The sequence below is a fragment of the Melanotaenia boesemani genome, chromosome 15 (genome assembly GCF_017639745.1).
Source record: "Melanotaenia boesemani isolate fMelBoe1 chromosome 15, fMelBoe1.pri, whole genome shotgun sequence".
Classification (NCBI taxonomy): domain Eukaryota; kingdom Metazoa; phylum Chordata; class Actinopteri; order Atheriniformes; family Melanotaeniidae; genus Melanotaenia; species Melanotaenia boesemani.
Genome location: NC_055696.1, coordinates 33674044 through 33692431, shown reverse-complemented (window position 1 = coordinate 33692431; position 18388 = coordinate 33674044). Strand labels below are relative to the sequence as shown.

At 41.5% G+C, this 18388-nt stretch overlaps 1 protein-coding gene across 2 annotated transcripts in view; it reads left to right on the top strand.

Annotated features, from left to right (window-relative positions):
• Positions 1-18168, top strand: part of csf1rb (colony stimulating factor 1 receptor, b) — a 44955-nt gene extending 26787 nt beyond the window's left edge. For both annotated transcript variants that reach the window (XM_042007749.1, XM_042007748.1), the window contains exons 6-22: positions 2002-2335; positions 3785-3900; positions 4324-4432; positions 4536-4696; positions 4847-4953; positions 5919-6045; positions 6117-6221; positions 6310-6420; positions 9061-9220; positions 9314-9387; positions 9464-9552; positions 14900-15022; positions 15231-15342; positions 15460-15559; positions 17391-17517; positions 17600-17693; positions 17958-18168. In XM_042007749.1, coding sequence (XP_041863683.1) covers positions 2002-2335; positions 3785-3900; positions 4324-4432; positions 4536-4696; positions 4847-4953; positions 5919-6045; positions 6117-6221; positions 6310-6420; positions 9061-9220; positions 9314-9387; positions 9464-9552; positions 14900-15022; positions 15231-15342; positions 15460-15559; positions 17391-17517; positions 17600-17693; positions 17958-18028 — 2120 coding nt within the window. In that variant the 3' untranslated portion in view covers positions 18029-18168. The remainder of the gene's footprint in view (positions 1-2001; positions 2336-3784; positions 3901-4323; positions 4433-4535; positions 4697-4846; positions 4954-5918; positions 6046-6116; positions 6222-6309; positions 6421-9060; positions 9221-9313; positions 9388-9463; positions 9553-14899; positions 15023-15230; positions 15343-15459; positions 15560-17390; positions 17518-17599; positions 17694-17957) is intronic.
• Positions 18169-18388: the final 220 nt, after the last annotated feature.

The window sequence follows — 18388 nt, the reverse complement described above, 5'->3', positions numbered from 1 at the left end:
AGCATAACACTGATTAAAAAAGTTATTCCAAACACTGTTAAGCCCCTAACGCATATCTATAATCAATCATTTCAGTCTGGTTGTTTTCCAAAAAAAATGAAAATCGCAAAAGTAATTCTTTATTCAAAAATGATAACAAAAATAGATTCACAAATTACAGACCAATATCTATATTGCCTCAATTTGCAAAAATTCTGGAGAAGCTTTTCAACTCTTAACTTGAAAGGTTTCTCAAGAAACATCAATTATTACATGAAGGCCAATATGGTTTCAGACCTCAACGAACTACCTCAATGGCCATAACTGAAGCAATCAAAGAAATCACTACTGCCTTAGATAGTAGAAAGTATGCTGTGGGTTTTTTGTTGCTCTTAAAATAGCTTTCAATACCATTAATCATTCAATCTTACTCAGTAAACTGGAAAACTATGGATTTCGGGGGATAGCCAGAGACTGGCTGGAATGTTACCTAACAGGAAGAGTACAGTACGTAAAAATGGGGCAGTCAACATCTAATAAGCTTAGTATTGTTTGTGGTGCCCCCCAGGGCTCTGTATTAGGGCCTATACTGTTTAATATTTATATGAATGATATTTTCAATGTATCCAAAGTACTTACACTGGTTCTCTATGCAGATGATACTAACATCTTTCTTAGTGGTGGCAGTTATAATGAGCTTATAGAAACTGTGAATATTGAATTGAAAAAACAAAAAAGTGGATGGATATGAATAAATGATCTATAAATATAGATAAAACTAAAGCTATAATGTTCAATAGTCAAAATAAGATGTCAGAATTACTTAACGCCATTGACGGTATTCATATTGAATATGTAAATGAGAGTAATTTTTTAGGAATTATAATTGATAAGAAATTATCATGGAAGCCCCACGTTAGACACATACAAACCAAAATCTCTAAAAACCTCTCAATCTTAAGCAAAGTTAAGGCATACCTTGATAAGAACCCACTCCGTATCTTATGTTGCACCTTGTTCCTCCCATATTTCGCACATTGTGTTGAAGTGTGGGGGAACACTTGTCGGACAACATTAAATCCACTGGTTGTTTTACAGAAATGTGCAGTGAGGATTATGCATAAGGTTGGATTTTTGGACCATACTTATATATATATATATATATATATATATATATATATACATATATATATATATATATATATATATATATATATATATATATATATACATATATATATATATATATATATATATACATATATATATTGCAGTCTAAAGTGTTAAAGTTTTCAGATCTTGTAAATTATAAAACATCTATAATTTCATTCAAAGCATTCAATAAAATGTTGCCAATAAACCTACAACAGCTTTTTATAGTTCGAATAAGTGATTATAAAATGAGAGGATTTGGAGACTTTATCTTACCTAAATTCCGAACTACTCAGTTTTTGTGTCTGTATTTGCGGTGAAACTCTGGAACAGTCTCAGCTCACAACAGAAACAATATTGAAATGTCCACAGATTCAAAATGTTATATAAGCATCTAATCTGGTCTCAGTATAATGAAAGGTTACCTTAATGTGTATGAGATCGCTATCCTGCCTGTGTTATCATGTTCCTATCGCGTGAATATATCTGTTCTCCTTTTTTTTTTTTTTTTACCACTGTTGGTTAAATGACTGCAGTGTAGTGACAATTGTTGTCTACTGTACCTATTGTCAGAACTTAGCACTTGTCTGTGAGTGTAGCACAAAAGTTGTAGCTGCAATCTGGAATGCAAAATGGGGTGGGAATATGTAAGTTTTCTTCTTCCCACTCCCTTTCAGGCAATATATTGTTTTCTATTTATTTTATTTATTTATTTTTTTTGCATTTTTCTGTTTCTATTTTTGGTTTATTTGAATATCGACAGACTTGCATGTCTCACCTGTTTCTCTTTTGTGTTTCTTACTGTCAATGCAACTGCCTGAAATAAATAAATAAATGAAATGAATGTTGACCCTTTCTCCTCTTCATCAGATCAGCCCTATCTGCAGATTTACCGGCTGACCCGCACCACAAACACCATGAAAGTCAGAGAAGATCTGTTTGCTAACATTAGCAGCCAGCCTCAGGAAGCGAAAGAAGAATTGATTGCTAATGTTAGCGCTAACAGAATGAACCTTAACAAGGCTATCGTTGCTAACATTAGCAACAGCAGCATAGTGGAGGTGTATGAAGGTGGAGATGTGACTCTCACCTTTCGGATCGAAGCATATCCTCCAATCAGAGAGCAGCGCTGGACGGCACCAAATCACATTAACAATAATGGCACCACAGTATACCAGCAAGACTACACGGTTAATGGCTACAGGTAAGACCGCTAACATACTACATGCTGAAAGCACATATCAACCAGAAATACCACCTTAGCAAACCTTATCAACTAAATATACCACCATTAGTCACTCTTAGTGTGGTATTTGTGTTCATAGTCACTGTTAAGGTGGTCTTTCTGCCAATACCACGTGTCAAACTCAAGGCCTGCGGCCCATGAATTATTTTTTGCCCACATGATCATATCTAATTACTATCAGAGCAGCCCCACTGATAGAGTGTACGCACAGCCATAACACTATAAGTCCCACAATGCACTGCCAGTGTGTCAATCGTGTACTTGGCTCATTCTCCAGCAGCCTGATGGAGCTGCTCACCTTTGTCAAAGACCCCTCTCCCCATAAATGACTAAAGGAAAATTGGGTTTAGAAACCAGAGAATTTGTTTGAGGATGTAAAGCTGTGCGTCAGTGTGGAAACGGTGAGGCTGTGATGAAAGAATACATCATAAGAAGCTCCACGACAGGTCAGCATCTGGACAGGAAACAAGGTAGAAGAGTTGTTAACCCAGTCTTCCTGTCTGGCAAAGAACTGACTTCCAAAATCCTGCTGTTAGTTTACAAAGACCTGATTGGTTTAGGACCAGAATCCATTCAGGATCTTCTGGTTCATTATGAACAACCAGATCCCTCAGGTCATCAGGGTCAGGTCTACTTTCTGTTCCAAGTCAGAACTAAACGTGGAGAGGCAGCGTTCAGCTTTTATGCTCCTCACATGTGGAACAAACTCCCAGAAACCTGCAGGTCTGCTGACTCAGCAGTTTTACATCAGGGTTAAAACTTTTCTACTTACTGTCTTTCATTAGAACAGCTGTTGATTCCCCAAACTGGAACTTTATTTACTACATTTTATCTGTTTTATTTTGGCCTGTTTCTTTCTAGTTTTATTTCATTTCTTTTAAAGTTTATTTTTTAAGACACTTGTTATTGCCTCCTGCTCCCTGCTGTAATGCTTTAATGTTTTCTGTTAAGCACTTTAAACTGTTTTGTGCATTAAATGTGATGTCCAGATAAACCTTTCTTTTATTATAAAGACTGTTGAGGTGGTATTTTTGGTTTAGAATCATTGTTAAGGTGGTAGTTATGACTGTTAAGGTGGTATTTTTGGTTTAGAATCATTGTTAAGGTGGCAGCTATGGCTGTTAAGGTGGTATTTATGGTTTAGAATCATTGTTAAGGTGGTAGTTATGACTGTTAAGGTGGTATTTTTGGTTTAGAATCATTGTTAAGGTGGTAGTTATGACTGTTAAGGTGGTATTTTTGGTTTAGAATCATTGTTAAGGTGGCAGCTATGGCTGTTAAGGTGGTATTTTTGGTTTAGAATTGTTGTTAAGGTGGTAGTTATGACTGTTAAGGTGGTATTTTTAGTTTTGAATAATTGTTAAGGTGGTAGTTATGACTGTTAAGGTGGTATTTTTTTTACTACAGGGCGAATGCAAGCATGCTGCTGCGGCGAGTGCGTCAGGAGGATCGAGGCCGATATAACTTTATTTTTTCCAACGCATTCTTCTTCGGCTCATGTGATGTGGACCTCCAGATCTTTCGTGAGAAAACTTTCTTCATCTTTCTCTTCCTCTCCCTCTTCTTTTTCATTTACTTCTACCTCTTCTTCTACCTCTTTTTCTTCTACTTCTACCTCTCCATCTTGCTTTATCTCTTCCTTTTGCTCTTCCTTTACTTCATATTTGTTTGAGAACTGGTTCTCAAACATTTTTTACCTGGTTAAATAAAGGTTAAATAAATAAAATAAAATATTTCTATCGCTTCATTTTCCTCTACCTCTTCCCAGTCTACCTCTGTCTCTTCATCTTCCTTTTCCTCTTCCTCCTCATCTACCTCTTCCTCATCTACCTCTACCTCTTTATCTTCATCTAGCTCTTCCTCTTCTTCCTTTGATGACATGATGTAAGAAGAACCGTTTTCATCCTCTGTGATTGGTTAAACCCAGAACGTTGTCACCTCATCAGGTTCACCGTCTACTGACATAACTGAGCAGAACTCCACTCTGACCTGCAGCAGCTCTGGATATCCACCACCTACAATCCAGTGGTTCACCTGTCCAGGTGTCCAGAAGTCGTACGTACCACAGGGGCTCTCTGAGCCCTGAACAAGCCACAAGGTTCATTACCAACATGTTTAGTGACTATAAACAGATAGAATACCTCTGTCTCTTCTTCAGGTGTGCAGAAGGTGCAGTCTACCAGGTGTCGTCCGGTGTGACATCACAGGTGGAGGACAAAGTGAGGACACACCTTCAGCTGTCAAATGATGCTGATGATGTCACTGTTGAGTGTTTTGCTTACAACCTGGTGGGAAACTCAAGTCAGGTCTTCGTTCGTCGTAAGTGTCACAAGTTTCTGATCGATCAGGTTCATCAATTTAAACTGATCCTAGGTCAGAGCTGAAGTTTCCGATCAATCAGGTTCAAGAGATTATTGCTGCGTTTAATAAAAACTGATCCTGTTATTGATCAAACTCTGCTGCTTTCAGGTTCTACAGGACTTCCCTCTGTCTTAATGCCAGCTCTGATTGGAGCTCTGACCTTTTCTGCTGTCCTTCTCCTGTTCCTATTGGTCGCCATTTACAGGTGGAGACAGGTGAGGTCACCCATCAGCATGAAGTTATTTACACAAACACAGGAGAGACAATCGTCTCCTCGCGGTGGGATCCGGGTAGAATGATGGCAGAGATAGTCTGTAAGGACCCTAAACTAAGAACTCTAGTCATGTCTAGTCCTCGAAAATGTTCAGTAGTAATTTAGTAAATTAGTAAAGTAATTTAGTAGATGAAACTTTATTTAATCCATTATTATGGACAGTCATCTTCAGTCGATGAGATCTGGGCATCTCCTGCAGAGTCAACATCCCAATAACATACCAAACAGTGTGAAATGGACCCTTTCCACCATTCATTTCGCAAGTCCTCTACCAGAGGTCTGGGAATCCGCAGCATCTTAGAGTTCTCTCCGTTTCCTCTCTGGATGTCCACCACTGTTGTTGTTGTTGGTTTCCTGTTAGAACAACTACTTTTTCAGCTAATACACCGAGGCAGTGCAGCCTGTACTGCCCCCTTATGGTGACTTTACATAGCCCAGTTTATTCACTTCAGACCAATTCACGAAAACCAGTCAAATTCACGGAAACTATTTGGATCCACAAAAACGAGTCCGAGACTTTCTAATTTCTGAATTGAGTCTTTTTAAATGTTGAAGATGTTCGTATTAGTCAATTAATTTATTCTGTATACATGCTTTTTACAGAGACTCCTTCGTAGATTTTATATAGAACTTTTATATAGTTTTTGTTCTGTATAGTTTTTTTGTTCTTATCTCTAATGCTATTCTTTGTACTGAAATTTCCCCACTGTGGAACAAATAAAGGATTATTTTAACTTATCTTAAATGCGGGTGACTGTTGGTGTTGGTACACGTTCTTCTATGACAGAGTCAGGGGAGGATTGTGGGAGTTGTCCGGTCCTGATGGAGACATCCATCTGTTGGACTCTCAGATTCTCGGCAAATGGACAGGAAATACCAACAATCAGTCTATTCTTCTTTTTCTAGAAACCCAAATATGAGATTCGCTGGAAAATCATTGAGAGCACTGACGGGAACAGCTACACCTTCATTGACCCCACCCAGCTGCCATACAATCAGAAGTGGGAGTTTCCTCGAGACAAACTGCGGCTTGGTATGAACCCGTTGTCTTCCTCAGCCTTCCTCTCCGGTCTGCGATCCTGTTTCTGACTGGCTGTCTTTCAGGTGCCGTGTTGGGTTCAGGGGCATTCGGGAAGGTCGTTGAGGCAACAGCATTCGGTCTTGGAACTGACAACCAGGCTACCAGAGTCGCGGTCAAGATGCTCAAACGTGAGTCCGCTGGCATTCATCATCATCTTCATAATCATTGTTGTACTCTGTGAAGGGACAAACAGATATTTGATCTTTTCATCAATAGCGAGTGCTCACTCGGAGGAACGGGAGGCTCTAATGTCCGAGCTGAAGATCCTCAGCCATCTTGGTTACCATGACAACATTGTCAACCTGCTGGGCGCATGCACTCAAGGAGGTGATGATGATATCATGATATATCATGATATATGATAAATGAGTCAGTCAATGTGGGTTTATGTCGTCTTTAGATTAGATTCTTCTGCCCTGCTTTTACCTTCCGTTTTCTGAACTTCCTGTTTGGTGTTGGCTGACTTCCTGTTTTCTTTGTTACGTACTCTACCATGACCTCTTGAGGTCCTCAGAGACCTTGTTCTGCTTACATCACTGTTCACCGCTGTTCCAGACTGGTTTAGTTTGAACATTCAGTCTTACACTTGGTCTGGAATTGTTTTGAACTGGTCTGAAACCAGGCTGGTTCAGTCTAAACTGCTTTGGAACTTGGTCTGGAATTTTTCTGAACTGATCTGGAACCAGGTGGATTCAGTCTGAACTAGGGCTGGGTGTCATCACTCATTGATGACACCCAGCTGGGTGTCATCACTCAACAGCCTGTTTCAATTACATTATGATTAAATCTGATTTGATTCGATGTTGATTCATTTCCAGCTGGCTGTGTAACAGCAGCATTTTTACTTGAATGTTAAAGACATTCTCAGATAAATATTTTTATACAACATTTACGTGACAATCAAATTCAGTTATTGTTACACATGACCGCCTTGGAGACAAGGGAAGATTATCAAAACTTTTTAAACAACAGAGATCGGATGATTGGTCTTACATCTTGGGAGGAAACCGGTGAAGCTGACAGAGGAGCAGGAATCACAGAGCTGGGCTGGGGAAGAGGATAAGTCCAAGTAGGTGCATAGGTTAAGGTTCAACAGGGAGTGAATGTGGTGCTGGGGTATATAAGGACTGATGAGTAAATGGGAGACAGATGTGACTGGTTAGGGATCCGGGGAGCGCTTGGCTGTAGTGCAGGACTGGAGGGTGAGATGATCAGGGACAGGTGTGGATGATCAGGGGAGTGATTCAGGTTGGTGGCTGTGGTGCCTGGCTGGACCAAGTGAGGGTGTGACAGTACCCCCACCCCTCCAGGGCCGGATTCCAGACAGCCTAGGACAGGGCTATTCAATTCGGTCCTACGAGGGCCGCAATCCAGCAGGTTTTCCATGTATCCCTGCTTCAACACACCTGACTCAAATTAAATGGATCTAACAGCCAATCAAGTTCTGAACAATGACTAATTAATTTGAGTCACCTGCTGGATTGCTGCCCTCGTAGGACCGAATTGAATAGCCCTGGCCTAGGAGAATGGCCGGAAGGCCATATTTACATGGGTTCAGTCGCAGTAAAGCCAGAATAAAAGCCAGTGAGAAGGCTTATGAACTGGTTTTACTGGGACTAAAAGCCGGCGGGAAGGCTCTATGAGCTGGACCTGGTTGACATGTTTTCAGACTTGTGCACTCTGTCCTCTGTGTGTGTGTGTGTGTGTGTGTGTGTGTGTGTGTGTGTGTGTGTGTGTGTGTGTGTGTGTGTGTGTGTGTGTGTGTGTGCTGACTGCTGTGGACACAGAGAGCAGCTATGACATGTCGTCATGGAAACCAGGTAAATAGCATCAGACTGTTTCCTGTTTGATAAAAGGACAAATTGGAAACCTGTTCGATAGGAAATGTGGCTTTAAATGACCATGTCCGATTTATTTCAAAGTACATACATGTGTGGTGACATCACTTCCTGTTGTTGAACATGGAGGTGTCTGCGGTCTGTCTGCTAATGTGAAAACCTGCAACCTTATCATTAGCTGCTAATGTGAGAACTCGTGGTCTTAGCGTTAGATGCTGATATGAGAACCCGTGGTCTTAGCGTTAGCTGCAAATGTGAGAACCCGCGGTCTTAGCATTAGCTGCAAATATAAGAACCCGTGGTCTTAGCGTTAGCTGCAAATGTGAGAACCCGCGGTCTTAGCGTTAGATGCTGATATGAGAACCCGTGGTCTTAGCGTTAGCTGCAAATGTGAGAACCCGCGGTCTTAGCGTTAGCTGCAAATGTGAGAACCCGCGGTCTTAGCGTTAGATGCTGATATGAGAACCCGTGGTCTTAGCGTTAGCTGCAAATGTGAGAACCCGTGGTCTTAGCGTTAGCTGCAAATGTGAGAACCCGCGGTCTTAGCGTTGGCTGCTAATGTCAACAGTAATCCACACTGGTGAATGAAAACATCTGAATGTGACATCATCTTGGCAAGAGAAGCTGACTGGACGTAGGTAACAGGAAACCAGTTGTGTGTAAGAGCTCGCTGAGGTAAGTCGCATGAGAGTATGGTCATGTCATGACAAAAGAGGACATGACCATAAAAAAAAAATCAATCTCCAAGTTAATGTATTAATTTAGATTTATTAAATTAAAATAGATTTAGAATTGTTTTTTGTTTTTTTTCATACCCCTTGTCTGAACTGGTCTGAACTGGTTTGAAACCAGTCAGATCCTTCAAGAACCCTCAGGTCTGTAGAGGCCAGACTCCCAGATCTGGTTCAGTTGTGTACATGTGACCACAATTAGCTCTTAGAACTCATAATGTGGATCACTCTTCTGTGAGAAGTCGTCCCAGCAGATACACCATTCCTTCCCGTCCAGGAACCTTTTGGAAAACTGTGTTCAGTAAATTATTGATCAGAGTATCTGATCCCCTGAACAACATCATGTTTATTTTTTCTCATGTTCCTCAACAATCTCACCTGTCACCTTCCTCCTCCAGGCCCCATGTTCATGATCACAGAATACTGTAGTCATGGCGACCTTCTTAATTTCCTGCGGGCTCACGCTCAGCACTTCATGGCATCCATGTGGAGCCTGGATAAGGTGGAGGAGAAGTGGTACTATAAGAACCTGGGAGTGCAGCAGGCAAGGCTGCGTAGGTAGGTCCTCTCTGATTGGCTCACCTGTACAAGTCCAGGTGAAGGTTTATGCACATGGTCAGCTGACATGTAACGTCCAATTGTGTGCTGCAGTGACAGCGGGATTTCGTGCTGTTCAGAGTACCAGGAGATGCAGCCGGTTCTGAGTCCAGGACAAACTGCCCCAGGTAGGTCATCAGATTCACCTAAATCCACCTGCACTCGCACCTGAGCTCATCTGTAGCGTCCATCTCTGTCTCTCAGGTGTCTTGTCAGACAGTCTTTCCATCTGTGACCTCATGAAGTTTTCTTACCAGGTGGCTCAGGGTTTGGACTTCCTGTCCACCAGAAATGTAAGAACACACACACATTTCTGTCCTTGTGAGGACCATCAGAACCCAAACACTAACCTGCACAACCAGCAGTTATTATTTAACCCTTAAACCTCCAGCAGATCTCCCCAAGATCTATCTTCTCCACCACCTACAAGTGTGTAGCTCTGTGGGGTAAATGTGATGGAGGTTTACAATCCAGCCACTAAATATAGTTTTATTCAGAGACTCTATCTGGTAAATCCACAATGATCCATGATAACAGCATTATTTATCACATTTCACCATAAAAACATCACCATCACTACTATGTTGCTAAGAGACCTCTATTTAGACCTGGACATGATGATGAAGCCACTTCCTGTCAGACTTTCCACCAATCAGAGAGCTTAGATTGACGGTAACGTCCAATCAGGACATAACACACAAACACACAAACACACACACACACACACACACACACACACACACACACACACACACACACACACACTCACTCTTGCGCTGGCTCTGCATTCTAGGCACTAACTGATCAATAGCGTTAAAAAAAAATAAAAAATTAGCTATCTCTTCATCCTCAGAGTCAGAACGGGCAGAGAGGGAGGGGCAGGAGCTTGTGGCCCCACCCTATGGAGTTATGACTCATAAATGGGGGTCTGTCATGTGGGAACTTCCTTACACTTTAAACACAGGGGCAACGGTATCTAACGGGTGGGCCTCAGCCGTCAGAATGAGTGTCCCCCTGGCTATAATGAACATACTTTGTGTTAGAGCAGGCATGTCAAACTGGTCCAGCAAAGGGCCGTGTGGCTGCAGGTTTTTGTTCCAACCAAGCAGCAGCACACCAGATTTGACTGATTCAATCAACTGATCTCAGTCTTCAGACAGCTGATTGGTCAAACTGTGTGCTCTTGGCTGGCTGGAACAAAAACCTGCAGCCACACGGCCCTTTGTTGGACCAGTTTGACATGCCTGTGTTAGAGGGATGATATTCAGAGAAGCTCCCACTGCACTGAAGACAAGTCAGCAGAAACCCATCATAAATAATTTCTCTTCAACAATTTGACTTAACAGAGCTCTCTTGGCAAAATGTATGCAGCTGCATTCCTGCAGAAAGAATGTAGCCTAAAACAGTAATGAAAACACACTGTGCATATTTGAAATGGTAAATCAAATAGGTTTAAATAATAATTTTATTTGAATAAACCTGAGGTTTCCATTCATAACACAAATAAGCACTAAGTGTGGTTCTTTGTTTATAACCAAATCAAACAAGCTTCTCACAAAGCACCTAAGACAATGTTTCAAATGATATAATTATGTAAATGAGTCTTTAGTTGTGTTAATGATAAAAACACAACAAAAAAACGTTACAATGACTTTGACTCTCTCCAGCACCCCCACCCCGCCACCATATTCAAGCAGTAGATAAAAAACATTGATAACAAAGTCTATTTTACCACGAGTGTGGTAGAGGCATGGAGCTAGAAATAGCGCCAACAGAGAGGCAACATTGCGGGGATGTGCCTTTCGATCAGTTGACTCCGCCCCTTTTTCTGCAGGCGGAGCAAGGGGTCACAGATCCTGATGGGGAAACACTTCATACTAGACTGGGGGCAACAGCCACAGCTGACGTAGCGACCCCGATTGTATTTGTGACTTGAAAATAAGTGTGTGCTCGTTCATTGTGGAACATGAACATGAAGTCATCATTTACAACCGCTCGTAGATCCGTGTAAAAAAGTAGTGGTTGAGATAAACTGTCCGTTTCCAATCAGCAGGCCAGTTATATGAACAACCATGGCATAGCACCTGAGTCTAGAAACATCTGTCTGATAAGCTCAAAGGATGCATGTTTTCTCTGAATGTTGATGAAGCAACCACCCAAAACATGGAAAAAATACGGAATGTAATGGTTCGCTTTTTTGATGATGATGCGGCTAGAGTAATAACACAACATCTTGCAAGCAGGAAAGTAGACATTAGCAATGCAATTAGCAATGTTTCAGCACTTATGATGAAAGTTAAAGATGTCCTGCAGTGCTATGATCTATGAAACAAGTAACCAGTTACTTACTAGTAACCAGTTGGACAATTGTGGTGTCATGAGAGGGAAGAAAGGTGGACTTGAGGCACTGGTGAGGAAGGAAAACTCACCTCCTTGACATTTCTGGAGATACTGTGCATATGGTGGGCCATGTTGAGCCTATTCAAGTCAGAAGTAGAGAACTTATGCTCTGTTCTATATTATGACATTGAAAAGTCACCAAAACAGAAGATCTTTGCCAAGTTCCAGAGTCTGCTGCATCTCCCACCCAAGACCTTAATAAGACCAAACAGCAGCAGATTTATTCAGATGCTGGAGGTGTGCAACAGGCTGAATGAGCTCCTGGATATACTGGTGGTTCACTACTATCATGTGCTGGATCTGAATGAAGAACATAAATACAGGTAATACAAATCATAATTTATTAAATTCATGATATGTATTTTAATAAACGGCTTCTGTTGTTTGTGGGCCATCGCGCTGTATGTAATGTGTTGCTTTTTAATCCACATTCTAGAGTTGTTAAGCTTGAAACAGTGTCCTCAGTGATGTGTGTGTGGATATATATGTTACACATGCTTAAGTGTGCTTGTGTATGTGTACTACAGAAGGCTTCTTTACCAAGTGCTTGAGGAAAATGAGCTCACAGTAGAGGAAAAGGCTAAAACAGAAGTCCTTCAACAAGAGCAGGCCACAGCATCCCGAATGAGAACACAGGTTAATGTTAACCAGAAGGCACGGATCACTGTGCTCTTCACAGAGTTTGAAAGAATGAAGATCACGAGTGACTTGTTCAGAGGTATCTTAATATAAGATAAGACTATATTAATCCCACACCAGAGATATTCACATGTCACAGCATCAAACGAACAAGATGGTGCAGAAACTAGATAGTGTACAAACAAATACATTATACTATATACATACACACACACAGGCTATACTGTAAACAAAAAAATTTGAGTTCAAAAGCATGCAAATTCGTTAAAGAATGTATCAAAAAGTAATCCCTTCAATGTAACTATTCTCAATACCACCCATTTAAAATGTAACTAACTGAATGCAGTTACTCTTATTTTGCATGTAATCCTGAATACAATTATTCAGTACAACAATACTTGTTCTGAGTTTTAATTATCATATTTTTAATTACTATTATATTATAATTACAGTTATGTTAGTTATACTTTGTGTTCTGTTTGCAGGTGTCCTTCCACTGTTCCAGAGATTTGAGAAAAAACAGCAACCTGAAAAACCAATGGTGCACTTGTTGCATGTGGAAGTGGTGGTCCTTGTGAGAGATTCTCAGCAAATTTATGAAGCCAAACACTATCCCTCTGAGCGCAACGGAGATCCTCAAGGTTGATTTCCCGAGCAGAGATTTGCAACTGTCAGACAAAAGGCTCTGTGTTGGAAAGTTCTGCTACTCTGCGATAAACAAGGCCCGTGTGGAGAGGAAGATATGGGTTAAAAATATCAACAAATCTCTCAGAGAAGTGTACATGAAAGCAGAAGGGTTCCTCCTCAAAAACCTTCCAGTGGATAACAGCATAGTATCCTCGCTGTCTGCTCTGACTCCGTCTCTAATGCAGTGTGACTCTGTCTGCAGAGCTTTTATCACATGAGGAGAGGCCTTGTTTAATGCTGTTCCTCCAGAAGAGCTTGGTCACCTGGAGGAAGAGGCTCGGGCATACCAGATTGATGTAGACCTGGTACCTCATGCCCAGACCTACAATGAAGAGGACGGCCGAGTGGATGTAAACTGGTAGAGCCATGTTGCATCTCTGAAAAACCCAGAGAGAGGTGTGAGGTATCCCTGCCTGTGTAAGCTGGTTAAAGCTCTTCTCTCCATTTTCACAGGCCCACTAGTAGAAGGATCATTCAATTTAATGGATGACATCACTGAAGCTGACAGGTGCTCCATGAATGTGGAAACTTATGACAGCCTTGCAGTTCTTGAGTCCACAATGAAAGCCAGGGACTGGACAACCTCAACCATGACCATAGACCAGCCTTGTGGCGGTCCTGTCTGCCATCATACCAAAATTCCCAGTTACACCTGCAGAAAAAGAAAGCCAAAGAACAGACACGAAAGGAGAGAAGGCTGTGTGAGGCAGCAAGGGTGCAGTCATCAAAGATGGTACAACAGGCCAAGAAAACCAAAAGGCCAGCCACCGCCTCCTCTGGACCAGCTTCCTCTTCTGGACCAGCCAGACCTCCTTCCTCTGGACCAGCTTCCTCTTCTGGACCAGCCAGACCTCCTTCCTCTGGACCAGCTTCCTCTTCTGGACCAGCCAGACCTCCTTCCTCTGGACCAGCTTCCTCTTCTGGACCAGCCAGACCTCCTTCCTCTGGACCAGCTTCCTCTTCTGGACCAGCCAGACCTCCTCCTCTGGACCACAGAAGTTCTTTCCTCTCTTTTATGGCCAAGCCAAAGCCAGAAACTGTCTCTGCAAATATATTAAAAAAGAGAGGAGTCAAAGCCCAACCAAAAAGAAAGAAGAAATAGAACAAAAAAAAAGGTGTCAATGGTCTGTGGTGATTGCACTGGAAGCTTCAGTTTAGCAGTTCTCAGTTTCTGAAGTAAACTGTATTTATTTCCTAATTTCTATTTATTTCCTGTTCGGTTTAATCAGTTCTTGGCGCACTTTACTTTCACCTTTTTGTTGCTGTTGTTGTTAATTGAACTGACTTGTAGTTTATTGTATTAAATTGTTTGTGTTTATTTTCTATTTTGTATTTCTTATACCTAATTTGACATTGTTTGTTTTGAACAAAAACTATGGATATGTTACAATGATCTACAGTTCCCTTTACTGAATTAAATGGTTGCTAAATGAATAATTCTAATTAATTAGCCTGACTGAGTTTCACATGTCCTTATATTATCAACTTTACTTTCTAAAATTCACATTTAAACTGGAGGTCATCCTGTACCTTACCAAGCTCAATGCCAAAAGTTGTTTGCCAAATTGCTTATAGTGTCCGCTGCACCCCCGCACCCTGGAAAACAGTTCAGGCTCAGGATTTTTTTTTACTTTAAGCCCTGTATATATATAATTTAAGAAAATAGACATGCCTCTTCCAAAAAGTTAAAAAAATGCCTTGAAGTTTTAAAGGTTAAAAGATCAATAGAAGAAGACAGTACACACCTACACCACCGCACATTCACTGCTGTGCTATACCCATCTTTACCACTAGATGTCAGTAACTAGTGCACAAAGTATCCTCTGTGATGGTTAAAGTGAAACTGGTCCACATAAAAAAGAAATGCAGTAAATAACTGTTTATCCTCCTCTGTCTCACCTGTGTGTCTCTCAGTGTATCCACAGAGACGTGGCAGCGAGGAACGTTCTCCTGACGGACTGCCATGTTGCAAAGATCTGTGACTTTGGTTTGGCCCGAGACATTCAGGACGACGACAGCTACATCATCCAGGGAAATGTGAGTACTACACACACTCACGCAGGGTTACCTGTCCAGGTGTTAACATAGAAAACTGATCCAGTGATGGAGGCTCTTCTCATTCTTCTCATTACATTGTTTTTACAAAGACGTAAATCTGCACCTGCACAGGTAGTTGGGAAATTAGATGATGTCACCTCTGACAGCCAATCAGAGTGATAATGAACCCTGTGATGTGTGGTGACAGGCCCGCCTCCCGGTGAAGTGGATGTCTCCAGAGAGCATCTTTCAGTGTGTCTACACGGTGCAGAGTGATGTCTGGTCTTATGGAGTCCTGCTGTGGGAGATCTTTTCTCTGGGTAATGATGACAACATTCAGTCTCTATGGATTTCATTTCCCATGATCCTCAGCAGCTGCTGCTGTGACATCACATTCAACCTGTAAAATCTGTCTCTTTCTGTGTTCAACTGATCAGGTAAGAGCCCATACCCTAATGTTGCTGTGGATACCAACTTTTACAAAATGATCAAAGATGGCCGCCACATGGATCAGCCAGACTTTGCTCCAGCTCAGATGTGAGTGGACACTCATTCATGCTGCTGTTAATGACCCACTCCAATGCTTATTTGGAACTATTTCAAATGTTCTCAGTGGTCTTTAAATTGTGATGATGAATTTTTTGGCAAAAAACACAAAACCATTGCCCTTTTCCATAGCTCAGTAGCTCATTAGAAATTGACCTCTGAGTTGTGGGCGGAGTCAGCGCTGCTCAGGGCCCTCCCCCATTGACCCCCCACCAACCCACCGACCCTTCCTCCTGTGGCTATGTGCTGGCTCTGCTTGCTAGTGCACCAACCAATCATTAGCAGTGACAAAGAAAAAAAAAACAGGAGCTATGCTGACCCATGTCTTCCTTTAAGTGTTGACACCAAATCAGCGTGTGGTTTGTCATATTGTGATGACAGAGAAGCCTAATCCATTGCTCTCTCACAGCAAAGTTTTTCAGTAAATAATGAAAGCTAACATGATTAGCAACCCGCTAGTACACATACGTGTCGATCCGCCATCTCTTCGTCCTCAGAGTCAGAATGAGCGGAGAGGGCAGGGCTGGAGCTTATGGCCCCGCCCTGTGGGGTTATGACGTGTAAATGGGGGTCTGTCTGAGCTCGCCTTTTCCTGCTCGTCACTGGTTCACAATGATTTGAATGCAGAAATATTCAGGAAAGCCATTTTGATCAAATTTTGTCACAAAATATGTCCTCTAGCATCAGATAAATGCCACATGGACATATGAACAACATGAAAGACATGATTTTCCCTGGAGTGGGTTTTTAATAAAGTTCAGATGAAACACAATCCAGATTTGTGTTACTGCGTCAGAGAAAATTCACCTAGAATAAAGAGGGAAATGAAAATGATATCTCCTCCTGAATGAAAATCAGGTTACTTTTAGTGGAAACCAGAGAATAGCAGCCCAGTTCACCTAGGAATGAGTTGAATGTAATCCCAGGAATGAGTAAAGTAGTCTTAGGAATGAGTAATGTAGTCCTAGGAATGAGTGAAGTAGTCCTGGGAATGAGTAAAGTAATCATAGGAATGAGTAATGTAAACCTAGGAATGAGTGAAGTAGTCCTGGGAATGAGAAAAGTAATCCTAGGAATGAGTAATGTAAACCTAGGAATGAGTGAAGTAGTCCTGGGAATGAGTAAAGTAATCCTAGGAATGAGTAATGTAGTCCTAGGAATGTGTAAAGTAATCCTGGGAATAAGTAAAGTAATCCTACAAATAAGTCATTTAATCCTAGGAATGAGTAAAGTAGCCCTAGGTATGACTCACGCAATCCTAGGAATGAATAAAGTAATCTTAGGAAATGAGTAAAGTAATCCTAGGAATGAGTGATGTAATCCTAGGAATGAGTAAAGTAATCCCAGGTAAGTGTGAAGTAATCCTAGGAATGAGTAAAGTAGTCCTAGGAATGTGTAAAGTAATCCTGGGAATGAGTAAAGTAATCCCAGGTAAGTGTGAAGTAATCCTAGGAATCAGTAAAGTAGTCTTTGGAATGAGTAAAGTGATCCTAGGAATGAGTAAAGTAGTCCTAGGAATGAGTAAAGTAGTCCTAGGAGTGAGTAAAGTAGTCCTAGGAGTGAGTAAAGTAGTCCTAGGAGTGAGTAAAGTAGTCCTAGGAATGAGTAATGTAATCCTATATCACTCATGGTGTTTGAACTGTGTTTGGTTTGGATGCTAAATCCTTTAGCTGAGTTCCCGCGTCATTTTGCTATGCTACATGTTTGTGTTTGTGCTTCCTTCTTCTGGATACAGGATCTCCTGCTGCCCTTCATATTGGGGGCTCTTTGATTTTGCTCTTAATAATGTTTATTTAAAGGTGACACCCACCTGTCCTTTCAGGTATTACCTGATGAAGCTGTGCTGGAGTCTAGAACCCACACACAGGCCGACCTTTAAAACGATTGGCAAGCTCATCAGCAGGCTCCTCCCCTCCACCAGTGACGCATTACCACAGCACAATGAGCAGGTGAGGAGAATGTGGGTTTTTGAGCCCTCCACGTGGTCTGGCAGGCTTCTGCTTTATTCTTCGCCCTTTGTTTGTTTTTCAGCTGACCTACAGGAACATCAACGAGGTCCGAGAGCAGGAAGAAGAAGAGGAGGAGGTCCGAGGGGACACGCCGAAGAGAAAAGAAGAGGAGCAGGGTGAGAATACAAACATGGATGTCTGCACATACCTAGATGCTTCACTGCTGCTTTTCATTCTAACAGACGACAGTGCAGCCATCTGATTAGTCCCTGATAAGCCCCGCCCCTTCCTGTATTAATGCCGGTGACATCTGATTAACAAATGTAAACATAAATCGGCCTACAGTATCTCAGATATTTAGAATCAGAAGCTTGAATCATGATTTCAGCTGCAGCTCGTCTTCATGACTGTTTCTAAACATCTCGCCTTCCTGCTTGCAGGTCACCATGACAACCGTGGGGATGGAGACGAGAGGGAGCCGATGATGAAGAACATCTATCAGCTCTCCTGATGCTGTCTTCCATTCAGGATGCTCTAAACAGACTGCATCATGCGACTGAGGCCAGTTTTATCTGTGCTGCACTGATGATAAAACTTTATTGACACAATCAGACTGGACAGGAAGCGACTGATCAGCTCCCATCAGCTTTCTGAGTCTTTCAGATACTTTTTATTTCTTTTCAACCTGAAACTAAACAAAAATTAAGATAATGAGAAATTTTAACCAAAATTTTCAGATCTTTTTTCCTGATAATTGTTTCTGATTTAACTTGATTGAGTTTTTTTTTTTTTAGTTTTTTTTTTTATCCATTTTCAGTCATTTTGTGTGTTTTTTATGGGGGAAATAAATGAATTTTAATGCAACATTTAA